This window comes from Procambarus clarkii, chromosome 64 (genome assembly GCF_040958095.1).
Source record: "Procambarus clarkii isolate CNS0578487 chromosome 64, FALCON_Pclarkii_2.0, whole genome shotgun sequence".
Lineage (NCBI taxonomy): Eukaryota > Metazoa > Arthropoda > Malacostraca > Decapoda > Cambaridae > Procambarus > Procambarus clarkii.
The window spans coordinates 23,869,019-23,885,555 of NC_091213.1; the positions used below are offsets into that span (position 1 = coordinate 23,869,019).

At 43.1% G+C, this 16,537-nt stretch overlaps 1 protein-coding gene across 1 annotated transcript; it reads right to left on the reverse strand.

The window, feature by feature from the left end:
* Positions 1 to 15,396: 15,396 nt before the first annotated feature.
* Positions 15,397 to 16,020, reverse strand: LOC138354789 (uncharacterized). The gene has a single exon (XM_069309282.1). It carries the CDS (start codon positions 16,018 to 16,020, stop codon positions 15,397 to 15,399), a length of 624 nt encoding a protein of 207 aa, XP_069165383.1.
* Between the last annotated feature and the right edge of the window lie 517 nt (positions 16,021 to 16,537).

Sequence of the window (16,537 nt, forward strand, 5' to 3'; positions counted from 1 at the left end):
GCTTGTTCGCATTTGTGTTCCTCACGTGTGCCCCAAAGAATGAGGTGATTTGGTAAAATGCTATGCCAAGATAACTATCCGAGTGCCGGCGGTGGGCTGGTTCAAATAGCCTCGGCTATCACCTCGTTTTGTCCGGTCGTGATGGTCAAGTGGATTAAGGCGTCTTGTACATACCAGTTGCGTTGCTTCTGGGAGTATGGGTTCGAGTCACTTCTGGGTGTGAGTTTTCAGTTGCATATTGTCCTGGGGACCATTCAGGCTTGTTCGCATTTGTGTTCCTCACGTGTGCCCCAAAGAATGAGGTGATTTGGTAAAATGCTATGCCCAAGATAACTATCCGAGTGCCGGCGGTGGGGTGGTTCAAATAGCCTCGGCTATCACCTCATTTTGTCCGGTCGTGATGGTCAAGTGGATTAAGGCGTCTTGTACATACCAGTTGCGTTGCTTCTGGGAGTATGGGTTCGAGTCACTTCTGGGTGTGAGTTTTCAGTTGCATATTGTCCTGGGGACCATTCAGGCTTGTTCGCATTTGTGTTCCTCACGTGTGCCCCAAAGAATGAGGTGATTTGGTAAAATGCTATGCCCAAGATAACTATCCGAGTGCCGGCGGTGGGGTGGTTCAAATAGCCTCGGCTATCACCTCATTTTGTCCGGTCGTGATGGTCAAGTGGATTAAGGCGTCTTGTACATACCAGTTGCGTTGCTTCTGGGAGTATGGGTTCGAGTCACTTCTGGGGTGTGAGTTTTCAGTTGCATATTATCCTGGGGACCATTCAGGCTTGTTCGCATTTGTGTTCCTCACGTGTGCCCCAAAGAATGAGGTGATTTGGTAAAATGCTATGCCCAAGATAACTATCCGAGTGCCGGCGGTGGGGTGGTTCAAATAGCCTCGGCTATCACCTCATTTTGTCCGGTCGTGATGGTCAAGTGGATTAAGGCGTCTTGTACATACCAGTTGCGTTGCTTCTGGGAGTATGGGTTCGAGTCACTTCTGGGGTGTGAGTTTTCAGTTGCATATTGTCCTGGGGACCATTCAGGCTTGTTCGCATTTGTGTTCCTCACGTGTGCCCCAAAGAATGAGGTGATTTGGTAAAATGCTATGCCCAAGATAACTATCCGAGTGCCGGCGGTGGGGTGGTTCAAATAGCCTCGGCTATCACCTCATTTTGTCCGGTCGTGATGGTCAAGTGGATTAAGGCGTCTTGTACATACCAGTTGCGTTGCTTCTGGGAGTATGGGTTCGAGTCACTTCTGGGGTGTGAGTTTTCAGTTATATATATATATATATATATATATATATATATATATATATATATATATATATATATATATATATATATATATATATATATATATATATATATATATATATATATATATATATATATATATATATATATATAACTGAAAACTCACACCCAGAAGTGACTCGAACCCATACTCCCAGAAGCAACGCAACTGGTATGTACAAGACGCCTTAATCCACTTGACCATCACGACCGGACAAAATGAGGTGATAGCCGAGGCTATTTGAACCACCCCACCGCCGGCACTCGGATAGTTATCTTGGGCATAGCATTTTACCAAATCACCTCATTCTTTGGGGCACACGTGAGGAACACAAATGCGAACAAGCCTGAATGGTCCCCAGGACAATATGCCAACTGAAAACTCACACCCCAGAAGTGACTCGAACCCATACTCCCAGAAGCAACGCCAACTGTATGTACAAGACGCCTTAATCCACTTGACCATCACGACCGGACAAAATGAGGTGATAGCCGAGGCTATTTGAACCACCCCACCGCCGGCACGCGGATAGTTAATCTTGGGCATAGCATTTACCAATCACCTCATTCTTTGGGGCACACGTGAGGAACACAAATGCGAACAAGCCTGAATGGTCCCCAGGATAATATGCAACTGAAAACTCACACCCCAGAAGTGACTCGAACCCATACTCCCAGAGCAACGCAACTGGTATGTACAGACGCCTTAATCCACTGACCATCACGACCGGACAAAATGAGGTGATAGCGAGGCTATTTGAACCACCCCACCGCCGGCACTCGGATAGTTATCTTGGGCATAGCATTTTACCAAATCACCTCATTCTTTGGGGCACACGTGAGGAACACAAATGCGAACAAGCCTGAATGGTCCCAGGACAATATGCAACTGAAAACTCACACCCCAGAAGTGACTCGAACCCATACTCCCAGAAGCAACGCAACTGGTATGTACAAGACGCCTTAATCCACTTGACCATCACGACCGACAAAATGAGGTGATAGCCGAGGCTATTTGAACCACCCCACCGCCGGCACTCGGATAGTTATCTTGGGCATAGCATTTTACCAAATCACCTCATTCTTTGGGGCACACGTGAGGAACACAAATGCGAACAAGCCTGAATGGTCCCCAGGACAATATGCAACTGAAAACTCACACCCAGAAGTGACTCGAACCCATACTCCCAGAAGCAACGCAACTGGTATGTACAAGACGCCTTAATCCACTTGACCATCACGACCGGACAAAACGAGGTGATAGCCGAGGCTATTTGAACCAGCCCACCGCCGGCACTCGGATAGTTATCTTGGGCATAGCATTTTACCAAATCACCTCATTCTTTGGGGCACACGTGAGGAACACAAATGCGAACAAGCCTGAATGGTCCCCAGGACAATATGCAACTGAAAACTCACACCCCAGAAGTGACTCGAACCCATACTCCCAGAAGCAACGCAACTGGTATGTACAAGACGCCTTAATCCACTTGACCATCACGACCGGACAAAATGAGGTGATAGCCGAGGCTATTTGAACGACCCCACCGCCGGCACTCGGATAGTTATCTTGGGCATAGCATTTTACCAAATCACCTCATTCTTTGGGGCACACGTGAGGAACACAAATGCGAACAAGCCTGAATGGTCCCCAGGACAATATGCAACTGAAAACTCACACCCCAGAAGTGACTCGAACCCATACTCCCAGAAGCAACGCAACTGGTATGTACAAGACGCCTTAATCCACTTGACCATCACGACCGGACAAAATGAGGTGATAGCCGAGGCTATTTGAACCACCCCACCGCCGGCACTCGGATAGTTATCTTGGGCATAGCATTTTACCAAATCACCTCATTCTTTGGGGCACACGTGAGGAACACAAATGCGAACAAGCCTGAATGGTCCCCAGGACAATATGCAACTGAAAACTCACACCCCAGAAGTGACTCGAACCCATACTCCCAGAAGCAACGCAACTGGTATGTACAAGACGCCTTAATCCACTTGACCATCACGACCGGACAAAATGAGGTGATAGCCGAGGCTATTTGAACCAGCCCACCGCCGGCACTCGGATAGTTATCTTGGGCATAGCATTTTACCAAATCACCTCATTCTTTGGGGCACACGTGAGGAACACAAATGCGAATAAGCCTGAATGGTCCCCAGGACAATATGCAACTGAAAACTCACACCCCAGAAGTGACTCGAACCCATACTCCCAGAAGCAACGCAACTGGTATGTACAAGACGCCTTAATCCACTTGACCATCACGACCGGACAAAATGAGGTGATAGCCGAGGCTATTTGAACCACCCCACCGCCGGCACTCGGATAGTTATCTTGGGCATAGCATTTTACCAAATCACCTCATTCTTTGGGGCACACGTGAGGAACACAAATGCGAACAAGCCTGAATGGTCCCCAGGACAATATGCAACTGAAAACTCACACCCCAGAAGTGACTCGAACCCATACTCCCAGAAGCAACGCAACTGGTATGTACAAGACGCCTTAATCCACTTGACCATCACGACCGGACAAAATGAGGTGATAGCCGAGGCTATTTGAACCACCCCACCGCCGGCACTTCGGATAGTTATCTTGGGCATAGCATTTTACCAAATCACCTCATTCTTTGGGGCACACGTGAGGAACACAAATGCGAACAAGCCTGAATGGTCCCCAGGACAATATGCAACTGAAAACTCACACCCCAGAAGTGACTCGAACCCATACTCCCAGAAGCAACGCAACTGGTATGTACAAGACGCCTTAATCCACTTGACCATCACGACCGGACAAAATGAGGTGATAGCCGAGGCTATTTGAACCACCCCACCGCCGGCACTCGGATAGTTATCTTGGGCATAGCATTTTACCAAATCACCTCATTCTTTGGGGCACACGTGAGGAACACAAATGCGAACAAGCCTGAATGGTCCCCAGGACAATATGCAACTGAAAACTCACACCCCAGAAGTGACTCGAACCCATACTCCCAGAAGCAACGCAACTGGTATGTACAAGACGCCTTAATCCACTTGACCATCACGACAAGTGATGGTCAAGTGGATGGTATATTTTAGTAGCAGTCTTTCCTGTAGACATATATTATTAAATATGACCGAAAAAGTAAGATTAATAATTCTAACACGAATTTTCTCAATCTTTCGTACATTTCTTTTCACTGTTGGAGGTAAATCAAAAATCAATTCTCCAAAATTCATTTTTATTTCTAGTCTGACGCGACACGAGCGCGTTTCGTAAAACTTATTACATTTTCAAAGACTTTAGTTTACATATACACAACTGAATAGAACTTACGCATCTCCGATTTTATATCTACATTTGAGAGAGGTGGATGGGGTGAGGTGGCATTAATAGGGTATTAATTTCATCAACACAAGACAGAACAAGAGGTGGTATTAATAGGGTATTAATTTCATCAAAACCAGACAGAACACGAAATAATGGGTATTGAATAGAAGTGATTGTAGAAAGCCTATTGGTCCATATTTCTTGATGCTTCTATATTGGAGTGGAGTCTTGAGGTGGGTAGAATATAGTTGTGCATTAATTGGCTGTTGATTGCTGGTGTTGACTTCTTGATGTGTAGTGCCTCGCAAACGTCAAGCCGCCTGCTATCGCTGTATCTATCGATGATTTCTGTGTTGTTTACTAGGATTTCTCTGGCGATGGTTTGGTTGTGGGAAGAGGTTATATGTTCCTTAATGGAGCCCTGTTGCTTATGCATCGTTAAACGCCTAGAAAGAGATGTTGTTGTCTTGCCTATATACTGGGTTTTTTGGAGCTTACAGTCCCCAAGAGGGCATTTGAAGGCATAGACGACGTTAGTCTCTTTTAAAGCATTCTGTTTTGTGTCTGGAGAGTTTCTCATGAGTAGGCTGGCCGTTTTTCTGGTTTTATAGTAAATCGTCAGTTGTATCCTCTGATTTTTGTCTGTAGGGATAACGTTTCTATTAACAATATCTTTCAGGACCCTTTCCTCCGTTTTATGAGCTGTGGAAAAGAAGTTCCTGTAAAATAGTCTAATAGGGGGTATAGGTGTTGTGTTAGTTGTCTCTTCAGAGGTTGCATGGTGTTTCACTTTCCTTCTTATGATGTCTTCGACGAAACCATTGGAGAAGCCGTTGTTGACTAGGACCTGCCTTACCCTACAGAGTTCTTCGTCGACTTGCTTCCATTCTGAGCTGTGGCTGAGAGCACGGTCGACATATGCGTTAACAACACTTCTCTTGTACCTGTCTGGGCAGTCGCTTTTGGCATTTAGGCACATTCCTATATTCGTTTCCTTAGTGTAGACTGCAGTGTGGAAACCTCCGCTCTTTTCCATGACTGTTACATCTAGAAAGGGCAGCTTCCCATCCTTTTCCATCTCGTAAGTGAAACGCAGCACGGAACTCTGCTCAAATGCCTCCTTCAGCTCCTGCAGATGTCTGACATCAGGTACCTGTGTAAAAATGTCGTCAACATACCTGCAGTATATGGCCGGTTTCAAGTTCATGTCGACTAAGACTTTTTGCTCGATGGTACCCATGTAGAAGTTTGCAAACAGTTTGCAAACCTATTAATACCACCTCTTGTTCTGTCTTGTGTTGATGAAATTAATACCCTATTAATGCCACCTCACCCCATCCACCTCTCTCAAATGTAGATATAAAATCGGAGATGCGTAAGTTCTATTCAGTTGTGTATTTGTAAACTAAAGTCTTTGAAAATGTAATAAGTTTTACGAAACGCGCTCGTGTCGCGTCAGACTAGAAATAAAAATGAATTTTGGAGAATTGATTTTTGATTTACCTCCAACAGTGAAAAGAAATGTACGAAAGATTGAGAAAATTCGTGTTAGAATTATTAATCTTACTTTTTCGGTCATATTTCATAATATATATATATATATATATATATATATATATATATATATATATATATATATATATATATATATATATATATATATATATATATATATATATATATATATATATATATATATATATATATATATATATATATATATATATATATATATATATTCTTTCTCTCCCTTTCTCTGATGCCAGTGCTCTTCAGTTGGCACAAGGGACAAAGAACAAGTCTCAGGAGCCCGAGCCACCGACCTGACCTGAACATAAAGTTATAGTGGACATGAATGAGAGCTTTATGCGACGGGAGATTTTTCTGCCCAATGATAAGGGAGAAGGAGCACGGTGCGTTCTCGAGAGGGGCGGCACGGGGCGTTCTGGGGTGGAGGAGCATGGTGCGGTCTGGGGAGAAGGAGCACGGTGCGTTCTGCGGAGGAGGAGCACGGTGCGTTCTGTGGAGGAGGAGCACGGTGCGTTCTACGGAGGATGAGCACGGTGCGTTCTGTGGAGGAGGAGCACGGTGCGTTCTGTGGAGGAGGGACACGGTGCGTTCTCGGAAGGCTGGTCAATATATCAGCGCCTTAATCACCCGAGAGACATTGGCAGACTTGATGTTATATACGAAGACAATGTTCTCAAGACAGTCAGCCATTAACAGCCTTGTGCTGGTACCATTCTCAACAACATTACTTCATCAGTGATCACTCAGTCTGTGGCTGAGGTATTCCTGCACGTACCTCTGTGTATCTCCTCATATTCCTGCACGTATGCCCTCATATTCCTGCACGTATGCCCTCATATTCCTGCACGTACCTCCTCATATTCCTGCACGTACCTCTGTGTATCTCCTCATATTCCTGCACGTACTCCCTCATATTCCTGCACGTACTCCCTCATATTCCTGCACGTACCTCTGTGTATCTCCTCATATTCCAGTACGTACTCCCTCATATTCCTGCACGTATGCCCTCATATTCCTGCACGTACCTCCTCATATTCCTGCACGTCCTCATATTCCTGCACGTACTCCCTCATATTCCTGCACGTACCTCCTCATATTCCTGCACGTACTTCCTCATATTCCTGCACGTACCTCCTCATATTCCTGCACGTCCTCATATTCCTGCACGTACTCCCTCATATTCCTGCACGTACCTCCTCATATTCCTGCACGTCCTCATATTCCTGCACGTACTCCCTCATATTCCTGCACGTACTTCCTCATATTCCTGCACGTACCTCCTCATATTCCTGCACGTACTTCCTCATATTCCTGCACGTACCTCCTCATATTCCTGCACGTCCTCATATTCCTACACGTACTCCCTCATATTCCTGCACGTACCTCCTCATATTCCTGCACGTCCTCATATTCCTGCACGTACTTCCTCATATTCCTGCATGTACCTCCTCATATTCCTGCATGAACCTCCTCATATTCCTGCACGTACCTCCTCATATTCCTGCACGTCCTCATATTCCTACACGTACTCCCTCATATTCCTGCACGTACCTCCTCATATTCCTGCACGTCCTCATATTCCTGCACGTACTTCCTCATATTCCTGCACGTACTTCCTCATATTCCTGCACGTACTTCCTCATATTCCTGCATGTACCTTCTCATATTCCTGCATGTACCTTCTCATATTCCTGCACGTGCATTCTATTCCTGAACGTACCTCTTCACATTCCTGCACGTTCCTTATCATGTTCCTGCACGTGAATCCTCATATTCCTGCACGTATCTCTTTATATTTCTGCACGTACCCTCCTTATATTCCTGCACGTAGCTCTTCCTATTTCTGCACGTGCCTCCTTATAATCCTGCACGTACCTCCTCATATTCCTGCACGTGCCTCCTTATATTCCTGCATGTACCTCCTCATTTTCCGGCACGTGCCGCCTCATATTCCTGCACGTACCTCCTTATATTCCAGCACGTGCCTCAAATTCCAGCACGTGCCTCGTCATATTATTCCACGTACCTCCTCATATTCCTACACGTACCTCCTCATTTTGTGGCACGTGCTGCCTCATATTTCCTGCACGTACCTCCTTATATTCCAGCACGTACCTCTTCATATTCCAGCACGTGCCTCATATTCCTGCACGTGCCTCCTCATATTCCTGCAGGTATCTCCTCATATTCCTGCACGTGCATCCTCATATTCCTGCACGTACCTCCTTATATTCCAGCACGTACCTCTTCATATTCCAGCACGTGCCTCATATTCCTGCACGTGCCTCCTCATATTCCTGCAGGTATCTCCTCATATTCCTGCACGTGCTTCCTCATATTCTTGCACGTACCTCCTCATATTGCTGTACGTACCTCCTCTTATTCCTGCACGTACCTCCTTATATTCTTAAACGTGTCTCCCAATATTCCTGCACGTACATCCTCATATTCCTGCACGTACCTCCTCATATTCCTCCACGTACTCCATTATATTCCTGCACGTACCTCCTCATATTCCTGCACGTGCCTCCTCATATTCCTGCACGTACTCCATCATATTCCTGCACGTGCCTCCTAATATTCCTCCATGTACCTTCTCATATTCCTGCACGTACCTCCTCATGTTCCTCCACGTGCCAGCTCATCTTTCTGCACGTACCTCGTCATATTCCTGCACGTACTTCCTCATATTCCTGCACGTACCTCCTCATATTCCTGCATGTACCTCCTCATATTCCTGCACGTACCTCCTAATATTCCTGCACGTACTTCCTCATATTCATGCACGTACCTCCTCATATTCCTGCACGTACCTCCTCATATTCCTGCACGTACTCCATCATATTCCTGCACGTACTCCATCATATTCCTGCACGTACTTCCTCATATTCCTGCACGTACCTCCTCATATTCCTGCACGTACCTCGTCATATTCCTCCACATGCCTCCTCATATTCCTGCACGTACTTCCTCATATTCCTGCACGTACCTCCTCATATTTCTGCACGTACCTCCTCATATTCCTGCACGTACCTCCTCATATTCCTCCATGTGCCTCCTCATATTCCTGCACGTACCTCATCAAGGAAAGTATTATGTCATCACAACCAGATCATCACCGGAGATATCATGATAAAACAACACTAAGATAATAGACAACACAACGACAGATACTACGATGACAACAAGACTGGACGACGGTGAAGCACTCCCAGTCTTCATCACCAGCCAGTCTGTGAGTGTATATAATACCCCACCATGCAGAGTGTTGTGTTTGTGTCAGTCTGTCCTCCAATAATAGGGAGGTAAATGTAACAGCACAAGTAAGTGCAATTATATACTATTCATAACAGTCAGGAATTGCACTTATTTTCATTTAGTATTAAACCGCACTGGCAAATAGATTGTGATTATTTGAGTTTACCTGAAAAAGCTGAATAGAAAACTACAACCTAACCTAACCTTCATAGTGTTTGAAGATAAGCATTTTATTGATTCTTAGTTACAATTAGTACTTAACCAATAGTTATATTGATATTTACAGTTTTATAAAACTAATAAAGCAAAACTAAAATATATCAATAAATTGTAAAGTATCTCAGGAAATTTAACATTTTGTATAAAATCTCTATTGTTTAATAAAACTAAAAATGAAATTCCTGATATTTAAAAACTGAGTATAGTGAATTGAACTTGAAAACGTCATCCAAAAATTCTGAGTGTTTTGAAAACTTGGAGAATATATGGGGAGGTAAATGTAACAGCCGCTTAAGTGCAATTATGTACTATGTATGACAGTAAGGAACTACACCTATGTACTCTGTATGAGAGTAAGGAACTGTACTTACTACACTTAGTATTAAACCGTACTGTCATTTTGGAAGACGGGTTGGTTTGTGTATGTATAACACAATTAGCTTGCTTATTATGTGGTGACGAAGCAATATTGGATTTTTTGCTTCCAGATCTATATCCGCATGCTGTAAGCGGCCTCCGCATCTGATTAGATTATAATTGTTGGTGTCTATACAGAGACCCAGATCATTTTGAAGTTTCTTAGGGACATTGGCAAATTCTATCCCGAATGTAACTGTTTGGGCTCTTTTGACCCAGTAACTTAAGGCATTAGGGAATTTATACTTGATTCCAATTTTCTTTAGAAAATCAAACACCACTCGGGTGACACCTAGTAGTTTGCTCAGTTCAGAGTATCGTTTAGGATCAGTTACCAAAGTCCGAGGTGGTTCTTGATTCTCAGTGGGAACAGTGACATTGGCCACAATGACTTGTGGCTTTTGTTCAGGCCACTGGTTACTGACTAGCCACTGAGGTCCATTGAACCACATCTCTGCTTTGGTTAATTGCCATAAAATCAGGCCTCGGGAGAGATAGTCAGCTGGATTCTCCTTGGTGGGTACATATCTCAGTTTGTACCCTGTTGACAACTCTCATATTTCCTTAACGCGGTTACTCACGTAAAGATTTTTCCTGTTATTGTTTTTCACCCACTGTAGCACTGCCTCATAATCTGACCATACCACTGTTTCTTCAAAGTGGATGTTGCTTAAGGACTTGATCAGAAAATGAGCCAATCTTACTGCTAACAGTAGAGCTGTTAACTCCTGTTTAAGCAATGATCGTTTCTTTAACAGTGCCACTCTGGCCTTTGATATGAGCATATTGGCTTGCCCATTTGAGACCAGGTAAGCTACTATGTCATAATCCTTTCCTGAGGCATCACAGAATACATGTAGCTTAATTATTTTTTTTCAAATTACTGTGTTCCGAGAGAACTTGACAGACTCTAGGATACTTAAATCTTTCACTAGCCCTAGCCATTTTTCTTGTAAGGTAGGTGTTAGAAGATCATCCCAGCCTTTCTTCTGTTTCCAACATTCCTGCATTATCAACTTTCCATTTATCTAGATTGGACTTAATAAACCCAATGCGACGAAGGGTTTGCTGAATGGGATAATAACTTTTACATTGTTAGGTTGATGGTATCTGGCTCCACCAACTTGATTGTCAACTGATCTGCAATTGTATCCCATTTGATGCCTAGTACCTTTGTCTTCTGGGGTACCTTGTTGTCAGGAAATTCTGTTTCGATCAGTTGATTTAATTTGGCATTGTTGAAGACCCACAACTAGAGAGGCATATATGTTTCCAAAAATTCTCTATTGGTCTTGTCATATATGTTCAGCAGTTTACTTTCCATGCTGGTTGTTCCTTGGAAGTTGTCCACATACATGTTGTTGCTAATTTCAGTTTTATTTGGGAAATTAGACCTCTTCAAGTGCTTGTCCAAGGAAGCTTGTAGCAGAAACGGAGAAGAAGTAGGACCAAATAAAACTGACACGAACCTGTAGGTGATCACTTCATTGTTTCGATCGTTAGGATCCTTGATCCATATGAATTTGGTGAAGTTATGATCTTCTTCTTCTTGGAGACCTACCTTAACCCTTACACTGCTCAGGGATCCTTGGGACATTTACACCCCTGTGCGCAAGAAAAAAAAATTCAAAATTTTTTTTTCGTCTTCTAAACATGTTAATTTGTGTCCCCTGAGCACGGAAAAAATAAAAAAAAAATCGTAGGTGACATATTTTGGGCACAATTGACCGAGGAAGTCTGGCAAAAAGTGGGCGTTGACAGAGCGGTCGTCAGACCCGGTCAGCGTCACTTGCGCTGACAGATGGGAGTTGCCACAAAGATATTATTACCTAATTGTTTCAATGTCTCCGATTGATTTTTTCTTAGTTTTTTTGCAGTAATATTATTCAATAGTGTGTAGTGTGATATATTTATATAATAAAAGTGGTGAATAATCGCTATACTCAAAAGTATGATGTGCATATTAGTTTATTAATTATTATGTTTATAAAACAATAAACAAATTGTTTTGCTGCTATTACACTCTATACACAGGTTATATATAAGTATCTGCATGTTTTGGTCACCATAACGAACCACTAAGTTGGTATTGAGAGTCGAAAAGCAACAAAGAGTTACCGCCACACACCACTTGCTGCCACTCCCTCAACACACGCACTAAACTTTCTCCCCCAACAATGCCATTTGTGGTGTTATTACACTATATGCAGACGTTATATATAAGTATATATATATTTTGCTCACCACAACTGTACAGCTAAGCTGATATAGCTAGTTCAGGCACTAAGAGTCGTCGCTATACACAGATGGCGGCTGGCGGCTCCCTCACTCTTTCAAGGTCACACACACTAAACTTTCTCCCCCAACAATACCTTTTTGCAGTGTTATTACCCTATATACACATATTATATATAAATATCTACATGTTTTATGCACCGTAACTGTACACCTAAGCTTGTAGTACGCCCAAAGAGCATAGTGGCCACCCTCTAAACAGCTAGACAAATCGTGCAGACGACGTCACCTCCGTCACCCATATGGCTCCTCCCAGCATAATCCTTTTGCTGTTATTACACTAATACACACATTATATATAAGTATCTACATTTGTGTTCACCATAAAGAACCACTGACCTGGTATGGTGAATGCAGACAATAACAGGTGGCCACACAGTCAGTAAACGATGCTGTCTCCCTCCATCTCTCAGCATCACTCCTCCCAGAACGCTAATTATTACAACAATCCTGCTATTATCACAACCCTGGTTATTTATATCACAGTCATGGGTCATCTGTAATATTGTCATCGCTAAATAATAACAATTATATATTTATTTTGACATTTTTCGGCGATGCTGTGGTCACAAGCTGAACAGCAATGCTGTTCGCTCATGCTGCGTGCGCCGGCCTTGGTTGCTCCAACAGTACTGTGCCTCTCACACCTGAGAATATTGCCCACGATTTTTTTTTAAATGGCATCTGTTTACAAGAGCCCTGAGGAAGCTACTGTGAACCCCGTGTAGCCGCGGGCCATTTGAATCAGGCCTGGCACCCTATGGCGTATATATACGCCATGCGCACCATGGGACATGTTACTCAGGGCGTATATATACGCCATGCGCAGTTTAAGGGTAAAGGAAGGCCTTACTGATGTCGGTAGTGTATGCATAAGTCCCGATGTGAAACTTTAAAGCACGTTGTATAGCCTTTGTGTCAGACTAGGGCCAGTTTGAAGGCAGTCATCCAATGAAATACTATTCTGCTTAGTCTTAGCATTGCAATTAAATACTATCCTTATTGGGGTAGTAGCTGAATATTTCAGTACTGGGTGGTGTGGCAGGTAGTGTCCTTCCTTTGTGTCATCATTTGTTTCAACCTCGATAAATTTGTTACCGAGTTGTTGTTGGATTATATCATCGTACAATATCAAGTTCTCAGGATGTCTTTGTAAGTGCATCACCTTAATTGGTTTTGTGCAATGAATTCGTTGATGGGTAGTTGAGGGTAATTCAGCTTCCATGGTAACCTGACCCAGTATTGATTATCTCTGTAGACAACTGAGTCAAGGTATTGTTTGTAAGTCCACTCATCATCTGGACTAGGTTTTTCAGGCCTAGTTCATCACCCGGCTGAGAGTTATCAGGTCCCATAATTTATGTACAGGGGGATCAAGCTCATCCTCAGACATGTCTCTGAATTGTAATGGAGACTGTTTTCCTATTCATGCAACCATCACTGGGTTGGCATGTTAGTGGTCTACAGGTGCGGGTTGCTTCAGCTGTAATACTGGGCTTTTTAGCAAATAGCCACCTACACACATTAAAAGGTTCATTCCCTGTTTTTCATCTTTTCCTTTGATAAGCTGATGGTTGACATTTGAACCAATAAAGATGTCAATATTGGAGAGGTTGTCAGATGTGATTTTCAGCCAACTTGATTCTCTTTTCTTCCAGGAATTTGGCTGTTGTTTCTAGACCATAAACATACAGGTCTGATGGGAAATTGTCTACAAGAGCAAGTACCGGTCGAACATAACCGCCTAAACGTACTCCAGGTTGTATTTTCTTGAACTCGGACTCCTGAGTTAGTCAGGAATCCTGCTATGTCTAATTTTGTCTCTCATACAGACTTGAGTTTCAAGGTATCTACTAACTCATGGGAGATAAAGGTCATTTGGGATCCTTGGTCAAATAATCTATTTATGGTGACCTTGGACCTTCTGTTTTTAAGGATTAATTGGGCAGTGGGCAAAGCTGATTTATGATCAGACTTTGGTGATAGTACACTTACATCAGGAAATAATTTACAGAGCTGTTCTGAAGTGGAAGTTCCTTACTCCACCAGTGGGTGGTAGACTTTGTACTTGAGTCCCTACACAATACTGTATGGTGTTGACTCTTATTGCACCTATTGCAGGTGCGCATTTGAGTTGCACAGGTATCGGGTTTATTTGATCTTAGACACCTAGTACATCTGTGCAACTCTTTGAGTCGTCTCACACGTGTAGCACGATCAGGGTCAGTATTGTAGTTGTACACAGAATGTTCTTCTTCACACAACACACATGGCCTCCAGACGTTAACAGCACCTTTGGGAGTCACTGTTTTGGGTGACACATTAACTGTAGGTTATTGGTACTCTGACGTACCAACAGGTACCCTGAGAGAGAACTCTATGAACATCAGAGGTCCGAGACTGTTCAACACGCTTCCACTATACATAAGGGGCATCACTGGCCGACCCCTCACAGTGTTCAAGAGAGAATGGGATAAGCACCTCCAAAGGATACCTGATCAACCAGGCTGTGACTCATACGTCAGGCTGCGAGCAGCCGCGTCCAACAGCCTGGTTGATCAGTCCAGCAACCAGGAGGCCTGGTCGACGACGGAGCCGCCGGGACGCTAAGCCCCGGAAGCACCTCAAGGTAACCTCAAGGTAGGTTTGGAGGGACCCACTGCATTTGTGCCCACACTGCCTTGTTTCCACCTTGGTGTGGTGGTAGTTGGTTTAAATTTACTTAGAGTACGGGTTGTACTCTGTTGTTTACTATGGGTGGTTAACGAAGGTTTAGGTGTTGATTTACTCTCTGTGTTGTCTCTTTTTCGTTCTATAATAGAGCGTAGACCTTCTGTAATCTCCTTTACTGTCAGAGAAGATTTGTTATGTAAGGCACACAACTTATCCAGTATTTCAGTGGGTAACTTGTGTCTTACAAAAAGTTCAATTATCCAATCTGATTCACCTAGGTTTATTTTAAGGCTAATTGCTTTGAGTAAGGACTCAAGCTCCAATCTAAAGGCTTGGAGTGAGTCAACGGATCCATCTGTTGCTGGTATATATCCACCAATTTTTGTTTTAAAAGTCTGATACCTCATTCTGGTTCAGCATAATTTTCTTTAAGGAGCTGTACTCCTTATCATAGCCATCATCTGACAATGTTAAATTACAGACCACTTTTAACGCTTCGCCCTTTAATATAGCTTGTATGTATGTAAATTTGGTGGTCTTAGCTATATTGGCATTAGTATCTACTGAGTCAACAAATTTGTTCCAGAAGTTATCCCAATTTTCATCCACTGTTCCAGAGAAAGTAGGAAGACTAATTGATGGTAGTTTGACGTTTGGTTGTGTCGGATTTTTGGAAGCTGTGGCTGTAATGTTTGTTGTTGCCTTGCAATGCATTATTTTATTACTAAATTGTTGTATCTTGATTTGAATGGCATCTTCATAACCTGAATGTTCTTGCACGACAGCCTCTATTGTTGCTTCATCTACTGCAGTGTCAGTAAGAACACCCTGATATTTCTGTATTTGGCTTCCTACTTGTTCAAATTTTCTCTCGGTAACCTTATGATGACCCTCAAGTTCAACATGATTAACTGGAGTTTGTGTGTATAAATCCTCGCATTTATTGATCTGTCTGGATAAATGGCCTTTCATAACTGTGGAGGTCACTTTCACTTTTCCTGCAGTAGACATGATGGCTGTTTGGGCTAGCCATGCTGCAGTTGTACAAAGGCCAAGCCTTGATGGGCTTGGACTTGGGCTGCTTCTATGGCTTGAACTAGAGCCGTTTATCATTTAATTAATAAACACTATATAATCATACACAGTTTGATTTGAGTGGTATCCTTGTATCTATGCTCGATTCACCTCAAGTTAGGTCATCTTTATCACTCTTAGTTGGTACAGTCACAGATTAACATTCAAAGGTGAAATGATTATAGTTAAATTATTACTATGGTAATGGTAAATGTACAACACAACTCGTGTTGTTATAAGAACTGCACAATAAAATATATATACTTGCTTAGCTTTACAGTTGGTTCAACTCTAGACAAGTGTAAAATCCTTCCCTTACACCAGGCTGGTACAATTAAGTTAGACTAGGTTGCTGTACAGCACCAGTCTAATAATGTCCTGCCCCTTGTATAAGAGTTGACTATAAATAATGGTAATATGCAGTAATTGGTATAGTGCAATATGTTGTAATGTT